Raw genomic sequence first — 16892 nt, 5'->3', positions numbered from 1 at the left:
AGGAGTAGAGGCCTGGATTGGGAGGGGGAAGGGTGGTGGAGGGAGAAAGAAAGTGTACTTAGTTCTGGCACCCCCTGGTTTCAGCCTAATTCAACATTTGTTGTTGTAAAATGTGTGAGTCCATTGAATAGATCAAGGCAACCATAGAGGGAAAATTATGTAAACCGTATAGAATGACCCTTCAAAGCAGGAATTTACTCACTAGACAAAATTAACAGACCTAAGATGCAAATACATAAAGAAAATAACATTTTTATGTAAAAAAGAAAATTTCAGTGTCGGGTCGAGAAATTTTCTTCTTGGTTTAGTGCTGCTTAACCCTTTCGCTGCAACAGATATACATCCCTTACTGAGGCAGCTTTTGTTATGACTGTACAGCTTGGTAAATGCTGGTGTCTGTGCTGAGAGATGGCATTCCAGCCGATATGAAACACTTATCACCTGATTTTCTGAAAACTATTAAGTGGAAAGATTTTTCCTCATCTTACAGTCTGATATCTTCACTCCGCAAAGAACCAAATTTCTTTTCATTATCCATCATATTTACCGCACTACATCAAATTAAGTAAAATACTAATGAAATTTTCCTTCTTGAGTTATTGGGTTTTATATCCAAAGGGTGGTCATGTGCAATAAGCACATTCATTTCTTTGCATATTGCGAGTCATGGGGTCATAAAAATCATCATATATCATAAATGATTCAAGATATCAAAATGAAGTTTTTTGCAAATGATGGTGCACAATGAGGTAGATGTGTTGTATGATAAATACTCAAACCTTTTTTATTTGCTGAGATATGGAAGTAACTTGTTTGCAGCAGTGAGAGATTAGCAACTCGAAATGCATTCAGATGTCCATAGCACTGTTGGAAAATCGAAGCAGAGTGTTTATACATCTCCACAACACCAGGGAGATGGCCTAGCAGGATGTATATACATGTACACAGCAGTGAAAGGGTTAAAGCTTCTATATATCTAGTTCACTTTGACAGTTAGTTCTAGAAGGGAGAAATGGGTGTAATTGTGATGAAGAAATGGGTGTAATTGTGACAGTGTCTCAAAGCTTATATTACTACAGAATATTGATGTTGCCTGTTTCTGGTGAAAATTTTATTTGTCATATATTCATTTTCAATACTTTACATAATAGTTTGTCATGATGTGTAATTCATTGTGCACAAGCAAATGAATTTAATTGTAAATTGTGTCTTTGCATTTTTTCTAGGGATATCCCAGTTGACATGAAGTATATTGCTGATCCCACAATGCATTCCATGCCTGCTGTCACACCATCACCCAACCAAAAGTGGTTGGCCTGTCAGAGTATGGACAACAAAATTGTAATATTCTCATCACTGAACCGTTTCAAGATGAACAGGAAAAAGACATTCAGTGGTCATATGGTTGCTGGTTATGCATGCACTTTGGACTTCTCTCCAGATATGAGGTATGATAGAAGATGTGAAGCTTTTTGTAATGAACAGTGTGCACTGTAAATTATAGTGAGGAAGGTCAGTATTTGGAGAAACAGAATGGGTATGTAAGTGCTAAATTAAACATTGGAAGAAGATGGAGCTGTGTAATGTAATACTGTTTATTTTTCTGAAAATGGCTAAATCAGACGCAAAACAGTGACTAGTAATGAAGTCCATTAAAACTGTAGATTTTCTAGCAATATGTCATGGCTGGCACTCTTTGGTATTATTAAACAGGGTAAGAAGAATCCTTAAATCTGAATGATGAATTTCTAAGTATATTATTATGTCTACTACTATTACTCTGAATGCAGCAGCAGCAATAAAAACAACAAAAAGACTACTACTACTACTACTACTACTACTACTACAGCCACTACAGTGCAGACACTATGACTTGGCAGTCAGCTGCGAACGTAAACAAATGAGAACTTATACGACACAGGGGAGACGAGCACAGCGGGGCATCAAGCCATGCCTCTGTCTTACTTGGCTGGTAGTCTATATCGGTGTTCTGTGCTCCTGCAAAAGCAGAGCTGACTTAATTATCATAGGGATTGCTGATCACTTTTGGTGTTGTGACAGTCAAACTTGAACCCCATCACAGACTACAAGTGATCTCTTCAGTCATTTCAAAATAACCAAAGAAAACAACAAGCAGTGTACAACACAAAGCAAAGTGGAACACACAAATTGCTCTGGCTGCAGTGCAATTGTTTGCCGAGGTTGACGGTGTTGTAAACATGGTAATTTAGGCCTGACCTCTACTGGTATCTTATGCAGTCATAGTTCAAAGCGTGCCGTCCCCCACATCAAAATCTAAAACTATGATGTTAAAGTCTCTGCATACTGCTACAAGTACACTATTACTACTACCATCATTGAGATATTCTAGAGTACGTAACTACTAAAAACATTAAAAACATGTTATCACAATTACATTATCTAGGTGGATTATCATTGATATATATAGCACTTGCTATGTCTTATTAAGGGGTTCACCAGTGCAAAATTCAGGCAGTGGATAATTTTCATCAGCAAGTAATACATCAAATGTTTGAGTTCATATAGGGCTTTTATGAAAATATCTTGAAAATACCATTGACATGATGTGAACTTACATTTTTATTGAACTAATAATGTTTCTAAATTTTAGATGTGTTAGTGGTTGTTTATTTTTGGTTGCTTGAAATTTTTGATTGCTGTGTTGGGAACATAATGACTTGATTTTTTTTTCTTAGGTGATTTATACGTGTCTCTGTCTCTCTCTCTGTCTGTCTTTCTGTCTGTCTCTCTCTCTTTCCTCATTATGAATTAACTTTTATGAATACATGTTCTCCATAAATTATTATTTGTTGTGCTTAATATGGATATTACAAGTTTATTCCTTGGCATGTTGCTCTGCTCTCATCGCACTCTATTCTATATAGAAATGACATGTTTATGGAAACTGTTATAAAGAAATCATTGATACCAAGCTGCCTCCATAAGTAAATGTCTGTGATGATTGCTGTTGTTACATAGCCTTTCATATGGTGCTGTGGGGACTGTTGGGACTGAAATAAGTTTTAACACATTGACAATACTTTGATGAATTTCTTGCTTCGGGTTGTTATGCCTGTTGAACCAGGTGCTAAGCAGATTTACCAAGCTTTTTTGTGAACCAAATTGGGATTTTTTTAATGAAACATAGACAAATCACTCATAGGCCTAAAATTCAAAATACAATCTGACAAAGCACTGTATTTCACCATATTGATCCATCTGCTCAGTTTTCAACCTCCTTAGTAGGACCTTTCCTTCTTCCCCATCAAGAAGTTTTTGTTGTCCTCATCATTTCATCATCATTCATGCACGTGGCGAGATTAGACTGAGAAAAGGTTGGGAATTTGTAGGGCATTGATAACTGCACAGTTGAGCACCCCACAAACCAAACATCATCATCATTCCCCATCAAGAAAACAATAAAACTACAGACATTTAAGTGAGTAATTAATCTTCACCATGAATTCAGTTTCTGATGTAGTTATTGACGAACGGTTTCTGATGTAGTTATTGACGAACGGTTTCTCTTAGCTCGCCAAGTGTTCCTTATGAAGTTCAAAAATTATTTCTGGGCAACTTTGGAATGAGGCATAGAAAACACAGATCAGACAACTTTGAATAGGTTTTCACAGTTTTCATAACAGTGAAAAAATCTCACCCACTTATCATAAGACGTAAGCGTAAAAAAGTTCCCCTCTTGTTCCTTGAGAAAGATGTTTAATTGCACACATTCTTCGAACATCAAATCCTCATCTACACGAAGTTCATATTGAGAAATAATTCTGTGCCAAAGACCCATAAAACTGATCTTCCTCTCTTTATTTCAGAGAAGTTCTAAAGTTGTCCATAAAGTCAAATAAGAATGTTATAAGTGCATCATTAGTTTGAATTTTACGTTCAATGATGGAAAATAACCATCAATTTTAATTGTAAAGCCCAGATATGCCAAAGATAATTTATCTTCATAAAACTCTCTGTGTATTTTTAGTGTGTGCTGTACGAGGGGAAGTACAATTTGATCGGTTCAGGGTTTTTCACTATTCACTCTGTGGCCAGAATGAGGGGGTGTGGGTACGTTTTAAAACCTCCTGCCATTCGGTGTCCATCCAAGCAAATGGAACTCGTTATATATCTTCATAAGAGTAGCTTTTACCTCAATCTGAAGTGCACTTGCCGTTTGCTTGGTGGCGTTGTTCAAGAGGTGACAGTTACACGTCATTGCAGACAAATTTGGATTTTCTTGGCGTAGCTCAACATGTACACTTTTCTTCTTTCCAAAATCAACAGAGGCATTGTCGACAGAAAAACTGTTATATAGTTCAGTGGTAATGATGCTTTGATGAGCTCACTTTTGATTCTTGCCACAATTGATTCAGATGTTCCTGTAATAACCAACTAATACATGAAACCGATACAAGTAAGACAATACGACTTTATTCATAAACCTCTGAACAATAACAGAAATAAGTCTCTCATGACTCCATACATGACAAGACAAAAGAATCATACTCGCATGCACTAGTAGCAAGATATGGCAGTTTCCTGTCACTGCTATAAAATGAGAGAATTTTTGTACATAAATTTTCTTTACAAGAAAAATAAAGTACTGGCAGTGGAAACGTTTTAATGTGTTCTTTGTTGGATGCATCTGGAGATACAGATTAATAAACAGCTGACAAAATCATTTCCATTTCCTTTGTGCATCCACAAGAATACTTGTCAGATATTTTTGAATCAGGGAACAATTGCGGGGACTAACTGCTGCAGCAGTCCACAGAAACATAACAATGACTGTGTTTAACTGAGTGAAACACAAAGGATGCTTCTGCAGCTATTACTGTTTTTTGCTCTAAACTTCTATGAGAGGTAAAAAAAAGAACTTACTTCTATCTGCACTTTTAAGGCCAACTGTTGAATATAAGTTCTGCATGTTGCAATGTTTGCTTGTTTTTTAATGTTGTTTTTGACTCCATGAGAAACACTGCAGTATGAGCGACACATGATCATATTTACATTTTTAAGAAACAAGTCAACTTTACTCCATCCACTATGGAGCTTAGTTTTCAACTTTTCTCTCTTTTTTTTTTTTTGGCAATTACACTTGTGTACTTTCACTGTCTGATGATGAATCCTTATTTGTAAAAGTGTTTCACAAAGAAAACTGCACAACACTATTTACAAGGGAAACTCCCGTCGCGCCGTCCTCAGATTTAGTGATGAGATGGCCCAGTGGATAGCCTGTCAAAAACTGAACACAGATCAAGCACGAAAACAGGAAGAAGCAAAATAAAAACAGTGAACAGTCCAAGCTCAAGATGAGCAACATTTAGTGAATTGGAAGAGCCATGGCAATGTTGTTATGTGGTCATGGTGTTGGACTGCAAAGCGAGAGATCCATGTTCGAAATCTCCCTCCTGCCTCCTTTTTTTAAATTTTTTTACGAAGTTATGAACTGTCCATTCGGTCATTGATGTGTTGGTTTGCTGTGTTCAAATTCATGCCTGTGTAGCGGTGTAACGTCTGTTTGCAACAGAGAGGTACAAGAAATGGATCTGTAATGAAAGTTTATTCTGAGATTTGGTATGTTTTTACCTGTACTCGACACTGGGATTCCATGATTACAAGGCGATGAGCCTCCAGACATACATACCTCCTATTTGTTCTCCACAAGTGCCACATGTTGTGACTCTTGAGTTCTATTTTGGAAGTTTTGCCTGTTTAATTCCTTTGTTGTAACATAGTTCACACCTGTTTATTTGTTGTTTACATTTCTGTGAAAGGTCTGTGCAGCATCTCGTGTGCTCTCAATATTCATCCAATTACTTGCGACGGTAATATATTATTACCATATGACTCTTATTCTACAACCAGTGTATAGTATGACAGTTGCCACGACTACAGAAAGAGAATCGAGATGTCAATGAATGGATGGACAGTTCATAATTTTGTGGGGAAGAAGGAGGGGGAGGGGGGGGGGGGCATGAGGTAGATTTCAACACGGATCTTTCGCTTTGCAGTCCAACACTGTGACAACATAACCATGACTTTGAGGCCCCCTTCCAAATTGCTTGATTGGCACAGCTTGAGCTTGGACCATTCACTGTGTCTTTTTTCATAGTTCAGTACACCCTCTTCCTGTTTCCATGCTTTATCTGTGCTCAGTTTTTGAGGGGCTGTCCACTGGGCCATCCCATCTCGCCATTAAATCTCGGCGGGGGGGGGGGGGGGGGGGGGGGTGGAGTTTCTCTTGTTAGTTTGTTCTTGCAGAGAATGACTAAGCATTGTTATGTTTGACTTCTGGCTTGCTACACAAAAACAATGGCTGTTGAGTCAGGTTCGCCCGCTTAGCGCTCTGACCAAAACTAAAAGCAGAATTTTAAATTTCAGTAATATTTACCAGATTACCCCTCAATTGTAAACCCATAACAATATTCGGGACAGTACCACCAAAATCGGGATATCTGGCATCCCGGTACCAAAGTATTTAAAATGTTCCACTCTGGCTATGTCCCATATCCCATCCTAAAATGAGTCATTGTTAGGGGCTCCTCTGGATACTCTTTATCATTTCAGTGTTTTCCATATTTAATCCTCAGTCCTGTCTTACAGGCATTCTTTGCTAAGTCTTCTACAATTTCTGCCATCTCTTCTTCTGCCTCCACTATGGCTGCAATACCATGGCTGCCTATCTCAGTAACTTGTGTTCTTTCATTTAGCTTCACTCTTTTGCCTTATCTTTTCATTTCATGAATTACTTTCTCAAGAACCAAATTTACAAGCATTGGTGAAATGGCCTCACACTTGTTCTGTTACTAAATTCGTTTGATGGCTCCCTGTGGTACTTCACCTTGGCGGTACACACCCTCACCAAGTTAATTGACTTCCTTGGCATGCAAAGACCCCTCAGGATGTTGTACATACGTAATCTGTGTGCCTTTGAGAAATCTACAAATGTTACCTTTTTAGGTAAGAGGATCTCAGGGAAACACAAAACGGGCTTCAGTCTCAAAGGGTGCAGGTCGAATACGGGAAGAACTTAGATCTAGGAACCATCGGTATAACAGTTGTAAATTGTCATAACTGTGTTGTGAAAGTACCAGAGCTCCAAACGCTAATAGAAAGTACTGATGCTCAAATTGTTATAGGCACTGAAAACTGGCTAAAGCCAGAGATAAGTTCAACTGAAATTTTTGCAAAGGATGTAACGGTGCTCAGAAAGGATAGGCTGAATACAGTTGGCAGTGGCGTGTTTGTTGCTGTTAGAAGTAGTTTATCTTGTAGTGAAATTGAAGTAGATAATTTCTGTGAACCATCGGTATAACAGTTGTAAATTGTCATAACTTTGTTGTGAAAGTACCAGAGCTCCAAACGCTAATAGAAAGTACTGATGCTCAAATTGTTATAGGCACTGAAAACTGGCTAAAGCCAGAGATAAGTTCAACTGAAATTTTTGCAAAGGACGTAACAGTGCTCAGAAAGGATAGGCTGAATACAGTTGGCAGTGGCATGTTTGTTGCTGTTAGAAGTAGTTTATCTTGTAGTGAAATTGAAGTAGATAATTTCTGTGCGTTTCTGTGGGTAGAGGTTATTCTTGGCAACCGGAATAAAATAATAATTGGATCCTATTATGAGCATTCCAAGTCAAATGATACAATTGCTGAAAGGTTAAAAAAAACTTGAGTCTAATTTAAAACATGTACCTGACTCAATTTACCCTTGATATGTTGGGAAAAATACATGTTTAAATCTGGAGATATGCGTAAAACGTCATTCGAAATTGTGGCTTAATGCATTCTCTGAAAATTATTTTGAGCAATTAGTTCATGAGCCCACTTATATAGTAAATGATTGTGAAGACACATTTGACTTCTTATCAGCAAACACAGATACTGAGCTAATAATGAGCATTAAAATAAGTTCAGGGATTAGTGAACACAGAATTGTCCCAAATCCTCCAAAAATAAACGAAAAATATGTACGTTCAAAAAAGCAGACAAAAATTCGCTTGACACCCTTCCTGAGAGACAATCTCCACTCCTCCCATATTAACAGTGTAATTCTAGACCAGACGTGGCTTGAATTCAGAGAAATAGTATCAGCAGCAATTGAGAGATTTATATCAAATAAATTATCAAATGACAGAACTGATCCGCCATGGTGCAGAAAACAAGTCAGAACACCGATCTTTCACAGAAGCTCGAAATTTAGTGTGGATTTCAGTGTGGGATACTAATAATAATTTCTACAATGAAATTTTGTCTCGAAACCTGGTAGAAAATCCAAAGAGATTCTGGTCATATTTAAAGTATGCTAGTGGCAAGACACAATCATTGCCTTCTCTGTGCAATAGCAGTGGGAATATATAGATGACAGTGCTGCTAAAGCAGAGTTACTGAACACGGCCTCCCGAAATTCCTTCACGAAAGTAGATGAAGTAAATATTTCAGAATTCGAATCAGGAGCAGCTGCCAACATGAGTAATTTAGAAGTAGAGATCCTCAGAGTAGTGAAGCTACTTAAATTACTTAATAAAAGCAAGTCCTCTGGCTCAATCTGTATACCAGTTATAAGGGGCATTCAAATGAAACCTGGTCACCAGTGTAAAGCAATGGTAATGATTTTAGTAACTCAAAAATGTAGTTATACACAACTCGCATACTCAAAAATAGTCGCCAAAACTGTTGGCACATGTATCCCATTGAGACACTAGCTGGTCGATTCTATCCTTGAAGAAGCTAGTAGGCTGCTGTCGGATCCAGGCCATAATGTTCTGAAAAGTGACTTAATAACCTTGTGGTAAAAAAAAGGACATCATGACCTTACCATAACTGGTGTGCGTGGCCTTTGATTTCTTTGGAGGTGGTGAGGTCACATGTTTCCACTGCTTGCTTTCCGGTTCAAAATGGTGACACCATGTTTCGTCACCTGTGACAATATGCGACAGAAAACTGTATTCCTCCTCATGGTAACATTGTAGATGACTCAAAGACAGCATCATTCAAGTATTGTAGTGTTCAGTGGTCAGTTGGTGGGGAACCCACTGTGCACAGATTTTTCGAAAGTTCAAGTGTTGATGCATTATGGTGCTAATCCCCAGTAACCGATGGAACTCGTCCATGGTGGTTATGCGGTTGTCCAAGACAAAATTATTCAGTTCCGCAGCCATTTCCGGTGTGATGACATGATGAATGTGTCCAGGACAATCATCGTCTTCCAGTGACTCGCGCCCCTCAAGGAATCATTTGCGTCATTCCACAACACTTGAATGACTCAGACAGTACCCACCATACACAGCCTTCATCCATCAGTACATTTCATGGCCTTGAACTTCCTCCACGGCCAAAAATCGAATCACTCCTCGTTGTTCCTGCTTACTCTCCTACATGTTCGGTAGCGGATGATAACTTGTGTGACCACCTTCTCTTTGGTGTGAAACCACACTGGCCCTATGCAACATCGAACAGTGCGCACGCGTCAGTCTCTCTACCACTAGATGGCGCCACCATACCCGCAGTTATGTCGTGCCACCTTACGTGTAAGGCAAAGGTAGATGCACTGACCATATATCATCCTTATCTATATAAACGATTTGGGAGACAATATGAGCACCTGTCTTAGGTTGTTTGCAGATGATGATGTCAGTTGTTATCTAGTAAAGTCATCAGAAGTTCAAAACAAATTGCAAAACGATTTAGAAAAGATATATATATGATGTGAAAATTGACATTTGACCCTAAATAATTAAAAGTTTGAGGTCATCCACATGAGTGCTAAAAGGAATCTGTTAAAACTTTGGTTACACGATACATCAATCAAATCTAAAGGCCATAAATTCAACTAAATATCTAGGAATCTAGGAACTACAGTTACATACAACTTAAATTTGAAAGAACACATGGAAAATGTAGTGGGGAAGGTGAATCAAAGACTACATTTTATTGGCAGAATACTTTGAAGATGCAACAGATATACTAAAGAGACAACCTACACTACGCTTGTCCATCATCTTTTTGGAGCACTGTTGCATGGACTGGGATCCTTACCAAAGGAAGTATACTGAGAAAGTTCAGAGAGGGGCCGTAAGTTTTGTTTTATTGAGAAATGAGCAGAGAGTGTCATGGGCATGCTACGGGATTTAGGGTGGACGTCATTAAATTGTTGTTGCGGCGGGATATTCTTGTAAAATTTCAATCACCAACTTTCTCTACCTAGTGTGAAAATATTTTGTTTATGATAACCTACATGGGGAGAAATGATCATAATAATAAAATAAGGGAAGTCAGAGCTCACACAGACTTTTCGAGAGTGGAATAATAGAGAATTATTGCAAAGGTGGTTCAATAAATTCTCTACCAGACACTTAAGTGTGATTTGCAGAGTATCCATGTAATGTAGATGAACTGCCTCATAGTGAACATTTGATCCATGGTTGATCTTACTGTCAGAAAACCTGTCTGGTACTCTCCAACAATATCTGCAGCAAAAGGCTTCAGCTTTTCGAGAATTATTACTGATAACACTTTGTATGATATGCTTAGCAGAGAAATACCTCTGTAATTACTACAGTTCCTTTTACTGTTTTCTTTTTTGTGCCGGGGGGTAATGGTAGCTGACTTCCTCTCTTTTTCGAATCTCCTCCTTCCTCCATACTTCTCATATAAGATTGCGTATCTCGTTCTGAAGTGTTCCACCACCTGCCTTCAACATCTCTGCCACTATCCTGTCTTTTCCTGGTGCCTTATTATTCTTCAATTTCTTGATTGCTCTATGTATGACCTGTTGAGTTACTTCAGTTTGTTCTCCTTCTATACCCTCTACAATTCTTCCTTCGGGGAATACATATTCAGCATTCAGCAAATGCTCAAGATATTTCCCCCACCTGTCCAGAAGCCTTTCCTGGTCCATTAGGCTGCGTTCACACCGCCGGCCGGGCCGAGCCGGGCTGACGCGTACTGGCTCGGCTCGTGCCTAGCCAGCTTAGGCCGACGAGTAGTGCATTCACATTGCGCGCCGCGCCGAGCCGGGACGGCGAAATGGGGGAAAATCCACTTCTCCGATTTTCATGTTTTAAAAATTCTTAGCGGTATATAAGACTTCGCCACATCGTTTTATGAACTTATTTTTTCCTTAAAAGCGTTATTTACGTCGTGAAAAAAGAAAAAGTCTACTTTTCGTTTCGCGTGATTTCTTAGTTTCGTAACGCTTCCCAACCGATTTTGAAGAAAGTATGCGGCTAAAGAATCTGATTTTTGTACACGTGGTAGTGCAACATCTTAGCTTCGTATTGAATCATTTATCTTTCCATATTTCTTAACAGTCATTGTGAAATGATGCTATTTGTCAACGTTGTGCACTTGATTTACAAATCTTGTAGTGAAAAAGTTATGTAGCGGTTAGCTTACTGTTAGATCCGTTTTAGACCATACATTGTTGGGAATGAAATGTAGATAAAAGTACCAAAAAGTTTTTGAAATGATAATGATACTGATATCTGTCTCTGGTCTCAAGTAATGCGAGCTATTCAGTGGCGTCAGTGCCGCGTCCGCAAGCCACGGAGTTCGCGCGGTTACAGCTTGGTTTAGTGTAGTCATATAATGCAGCACAGAAAAAAAAACTAATTACTAGTGATCAGCGCAGACCTAGTGCCGGTCCCTCTTATTATTTTAATGGTCTCATCCTCTAGATAAATCCAAATGTATAAGAATTTTTCCCTCGGCTACTGGACAATTCATCTGCTATGCTTTTATAATTGGCCACACGTTGCATCACAAAAGACAAACAATTATTTGTCATCAACATCCTACAATTAGTATGATGTACATTTCGTATTTCGAACTAAAAGATAACTGAAGCGCAATTCTGTAGTCTCGTTGTCTACTTTGAGAGAAAAAATAATGGAGAGTTAATGAAACTACTGTAGATCGGCACAGATGTGCGTTTCATTGTCCTTCATTGTTTTTTTTTTTTTCTTCCTTGGCGGGCTGCGCTGCACTGTCAAGGTAATCCCCACTCTTTGGCTAAATGGCTGGCGGGAGGCCAAATAAATAAATTTAAAAAGATCTCCACCCTTCGACAGCTGACAAGCAAGTCAGTAGAAAACGCAGCTGCAGTCAACAGTTGCTCGCCTTTAGCTAGTCTGTGCTGTCGTGTAGAACAATGTCTTCACTCTTTTATTGGTATTGTTTTGACTCTTCAGTAACTCGTCAAGTTTTGAAGTACAGAAGAACTAGGAGGTTATGGGTTCATCCTATGAATAGCGACAGACATTTAGGAGAGTTTTTTTCTTTATATGAAGAACTTAAAAACTATCCTGAAAAATTTTATTCAAATTACAGAATGAATCATAATACATTTCAGTATGCGCTGCAGAACATTCAAGACAAAATTTCTAAACAGAACACAAATTTTCACAGAAGTATGACAGCAGAAGAAAAATTGTGTATAACGATAAGGTAAGATTCGTTAGTACACACTTTTTGGTTTGCAGTAGAACTTTGTACAGCATTCGCTACCTCCAGTTAATTGTAGTCATGCTTTTGTATTTTAAATTTCACAAACGCTAGCCTCTGAGGGGAAGAGAGTTTATGGGACTCCTGAGAATCATTAGGAAGTAATTAGCTTCGTCATTTTGGGTAATGTCTTGCTGTGCCTTCAACGAAGAATCGCAGAAATACTCCTTCAGAATTTTCCAACTTTTTTCTTCTTTTTTCTTCATGATGCAGCGCTTGGCAGTGGTGACGGTTCATCATGTGGAGCCACTGATGACCTCACAGAATTCTTTTCATTACCTTGTAAGATAGACAGATTGATAGGCGAAGAGTTTTGAGATAATGCCCTTTGACTCAGTGGTTCTATTTCCACTGATAAGGAACTGCCACAGCATGACTTTACAATGCATTATCATCTGGTAGGGACACATTTCCGTCCCTCAGTGATACTCATATCTGTCTCCGTTTACAAGTAAATGCGAACTATTCAGTGGCGGCAATGCCGCGATCGCTGGCAAGCTATTGTTGTAAATGCATGTAAATACGGTAGATTAAATAAATGAAATAAAAGTAATTTCGCATGTATCATCATCATAAACGTAATTTTTCCTCACTGATTGTGAAATGTGAGGTAACATCTTAAAATAAAAGACATGTGCAGTCACACTTGTGAAGAAAGCAGAAGGGAGACGTGTGATGCATGTACTGCAGAAGCTGTAGTGCTGCTCCAAGGCTCGCGCCTGCGGTCGGCTCGCGCCGGCAATATTAAACACTCGGAATGTCGTCGGCTCGGCTCCGGGAGGCTCACGCCGTGTCGGCATGGCCCGGCCGCCAGTGTGAACACCGCAATTCAAAACCATGTGTTTGATATCGAAGCAGGCGGCGGCCCTGCCAGGCTCGGCTCGGCCCGGCCGGCAGTGTGAACGCAGCCTTAGTGTATTTCCATCCTTATCATTAATAACTATTGCCTCATTTCTTTCACCATTACTCATCTGTTTTATCATCTGAACAGTTCAGTTTAACATTCTTATTTATTCCCTGAGGACCTTCCAACACTTTTAAATGATTATTCACTCACATTACATGCAATCAGTGAAACATTTGGCACTTTCATCACTTGCTCTCAATGGAAATAAAAGGTTTATTGATGTTTCAAAAATATGTTTGTTACACGTTCTTTTCTAAACTAGACAAAACTTTGCGGGTAGTACTGTCAACTTTAATTTCACTATGTTAGTTTGGACATTTTAATCAATATTACTAAACATTCTTCTATTAGTTAAAAGAGTGAATTCAGATGGATATTATATAATAGCTCTTTGTGATGTGTGTGTGAAGTTAAACACATAAGTTAACAACAAGTGTAATCATTGAATAATTAAGCTATTCTATTTATACTCAGTAGGACTGATATTCAGTGGTGCGCCATACAATTATCCTGATGTAGGTGTTCCACAGTGTCTTCAGTTCTGAATACTGAAATTGTTCCTTCAGCACTTTGGCTGACTCCTTTCTCTGTCCTCCGCCTATAATATGAATTGTAATAGTGGAGTCTGAAGACACTGAACTTTCCGTTGAGGGGCGGAGGTTTGTCAGATTTTGGTTTTTCGCGGTTTCTTAACTTGCTTAAGACAAACTTTGTGGTAGAGGAAAAGGACAAAGTCAATTCTTATCTACTTTTCCAGTTTTTCGTATATCCCGGATGACCTTCTTGATGAAACATTACATCCTAATCAACCTTTGAATCCTCAACTTGCATGTGGTGTTATGCTATAATCTTTTGTGCACATTTTTAAGTATTGCCATTGATACTTTGTTTCTTATTTTGTGAATTTTTTTGGGTATGCCCTTCACACAACTGTCTTAAGTTTACGCTTTGACTCTGCAAAGGACACAACACCATTACATACACAATAATTTCATGAGACAGTCCTACTTTTGACAGATTTTTTGTCAGTAAAGTGCTCTGTGGTTCCAACGCTAATTAAAGTTACCCAGTTGAAAGAACACAGTTTATTACAGTTGAGTGATTTAAGCCAATATATGTTAGAATAATTGTTTTTAAAGTAATTGATGCAGTTTTATTATTTTGTTTCAGTTATCTCATATCTGGCGATGCTGATGGTAAATGCTATGTATGGGACTGGAAGACAACTAAACTGTACAAGAAGTGGAAGGCTCATGACAATGTTTGCATTGGTGTTCTGTGGCACCCACATGAGGCAAGCAAAGTTGTGACAGCTGGCTGGGATGGACTTATGAAGTATTGGGACTAAACTGCCTCATATTATCTGTTGAGTGCAGTGTTAAATAATGTGATTTAAGAGAGGAAAAAAACTCAGCACGAGATACAGTCATCCCTTTTCTTTTCCTTTTAAGACTTTTGTATAAAAGTGATCTATGTCATATCATTGACACTGTAGTTGCCCATATCTGTCAAGTTGCTGCTACATCAAGAAAAAAATGGTAATAGTCAGACATAATGGACTCTCGAAGCATTGCTATAATGTAAAACTTGCCAGGTATAACACTCAATTAAATTTTATTCTTATCTGAACAACTGATGCTGAGCTGTGCAATGTTTGTTGACAGTATAATTGATACTGTTCAAGAATTTATTTAGTGTTAATATTTTTGTAAATAAATACTGAAAAGCTGTACAATTCTTCTGCCAACTGTGAACCATACAATAAATGTAAATGTCACTACTATGTAAAAACCCTTGATTGTGAGACAGATTGCATAATCAAAACCAAGATTTTGTGCAGTTGTTTCTCAGGTGGCAAGACAATAGTATTGTGTGTGACTATAAAGCCATCTTAGATGTAGTCTCCTAGAATTATGCCAGAGCATATAAATTGCCTTTTGGCACAAGATACGTTATGGTATTGAAGGTACACACTTTCTGCACTCTGGGTCTTGTCATTGTAGCAGGAAATAGTATCTCATATTAATGGGAAAGCAACTGAACAAAGGGAGATATCTCACACTAATGGGAAAGAAACTGAACAAAGGGAGAACATCAAATGTGACAAGCAGATGCTTTTTGCTTGTTCATGACTATGTTATTGCTGTTCCAAAAACTTTAAAGGAGATTTAAAAAATACTATTGATCACTCATTATGTGGTCATAGTGATTAATAGGCAGCACATGATGGTACTGACCCCTGAAAACAATATGAATAAAACACTTCCTACTGTTCTGCAAAATTATATTTATTTGGTCATGAATTGGCTTCGCTTCTTAGCCATCATCAGGTTACGACTGAATATTGCTAACACAAATAAAATGGCATGCAACTTATAAACAGATGTAACTTATATAGAAGATCCAAAAAAATGATAACAAGTAGTATGTTTACTTAGGATCACCTGTCTGCATTTTCAGCACAATGTAAAACTTCACATTCTGTATCATATAAGTGGTTTTTAAGTTAAAAGATGATTGTTGAGTGTTGGCTCTTTCCTCAATTCAGTACAGTGCAACTGAGTGACTTTCAAGAATTAAACTCTCGACATTACAAAAACTCGTATTTTGCAACTACAAAGAATTCATAATGACTTAGCAACTCGTAGAGAACACACATGGTGAAGGTTCAATTATAGATATAATTTTTTTTAAATATGTGCAGGAGCAACATGGATGAGTTTGCTAAAGACATTGCATCAGTATGTCATGTTAGCTACTTCTTATTTCCTGGAACCCTGCAAAGATCATCTCTGGTGCATCTACCCCTAATTCACCGGGCTTCATGTCAAAGGCACCTCCATTTCATTTTCATTATAGTCATTATTATGTCTTTCACTCTAATGTGTTTCCTGATTTATTCATTTATTTTCCTGCCATTAGTAATTTACAGAGAGCATCCCTCCTTGGTTACTGAGGCAAACCTCAGCTTTTGATTGGTTGTCACATTCAAATCTCATGTGTCAGTGTGGTAGGTTACATTCGACTGTAAATTTTCTTGTTCACACACACTAGCAACCTGATTCTGAAAACCCTATTCAGTAAAATACTAAAAGTACTCCATGCCACTTTTATATAGTTGTGATGGTATCTGCAAGACATATTACACCACTAAAACTTCTGTAATGTTTGTATGTATTGTACTATAGTGCTATATGTTTGTATGTATTGTACTATAGTGCTTATTGTGTTAATTTTTTATGTTTATTCCTTTGCTGTACATTCAGTTAAAACTTCAACTACACTTGGGTTCAAATGTACCCCAGTTACACATACGCCTTCTTATTTTGCTGTGTCCAGGATCTGACAAGATACGCTGCTGCAAAAGACAAACTCATTCAATCTTCTACTCTCTTGCAAACAAATATTTTGCTGTTAAATTCTCACCGAAAAGTGTCTACTGCTTATTATGGTAA

At 38.1% G+C, this 16892-nt stretch overlaps 1 protein-coding gene across 2 annotated transcripts in view; it reads left to right on the top strand.

The window, feature by feature from the left end:
• The window catches only part of LOC124596052 (pre-mRNA-processing factor 17), a 65608-nt gene extending 50395 nt beyond the window's left edge, over window positions 1-15213 (top strand). Inside the window, exons 9-10 of one of the 2 annotated variants that reach the window (XM_047135026.1) lie at window positions 1227-1448; window positions 14608-15213. In XM_047135026.1, coding sequence (XP_046990982.1) covers window positions 1227-1448; window positions 14608-14785 — 400 coding nt within the window. In that variant the 3' untranslated portion in view covers window positions 14786-15213. The remainder of the gene's footprint in view (window positions 1-1226; window positions 1449-14607) is intronic. The other variant, XM_047135027.1, reaches the window with a different exon arrangement.
• Window positions 15214-16892: the final 1679 nt, after the last annotated feature.

The sequence above is a fragment of the Schistocerca americana genome, chromosome 2 (genome assembly GCF_021461395.2).
Source record: "Schistocerca americana isolate TAMUIC-IGC-003095 chromosome 2, iqSchAmer2.1, whole genome shotgun sequence".
Lineage (NCBI taxonomy): Eukaryota > Metazoa > Arthropoda > Insecta > Orthoptera > Acrididae > Schistocerca > Schistocerca americana.
Note: the sequence above shows the minus strand (reverse complement) of the source record. Positions and strands in the feature narration are given on the sequence as shown.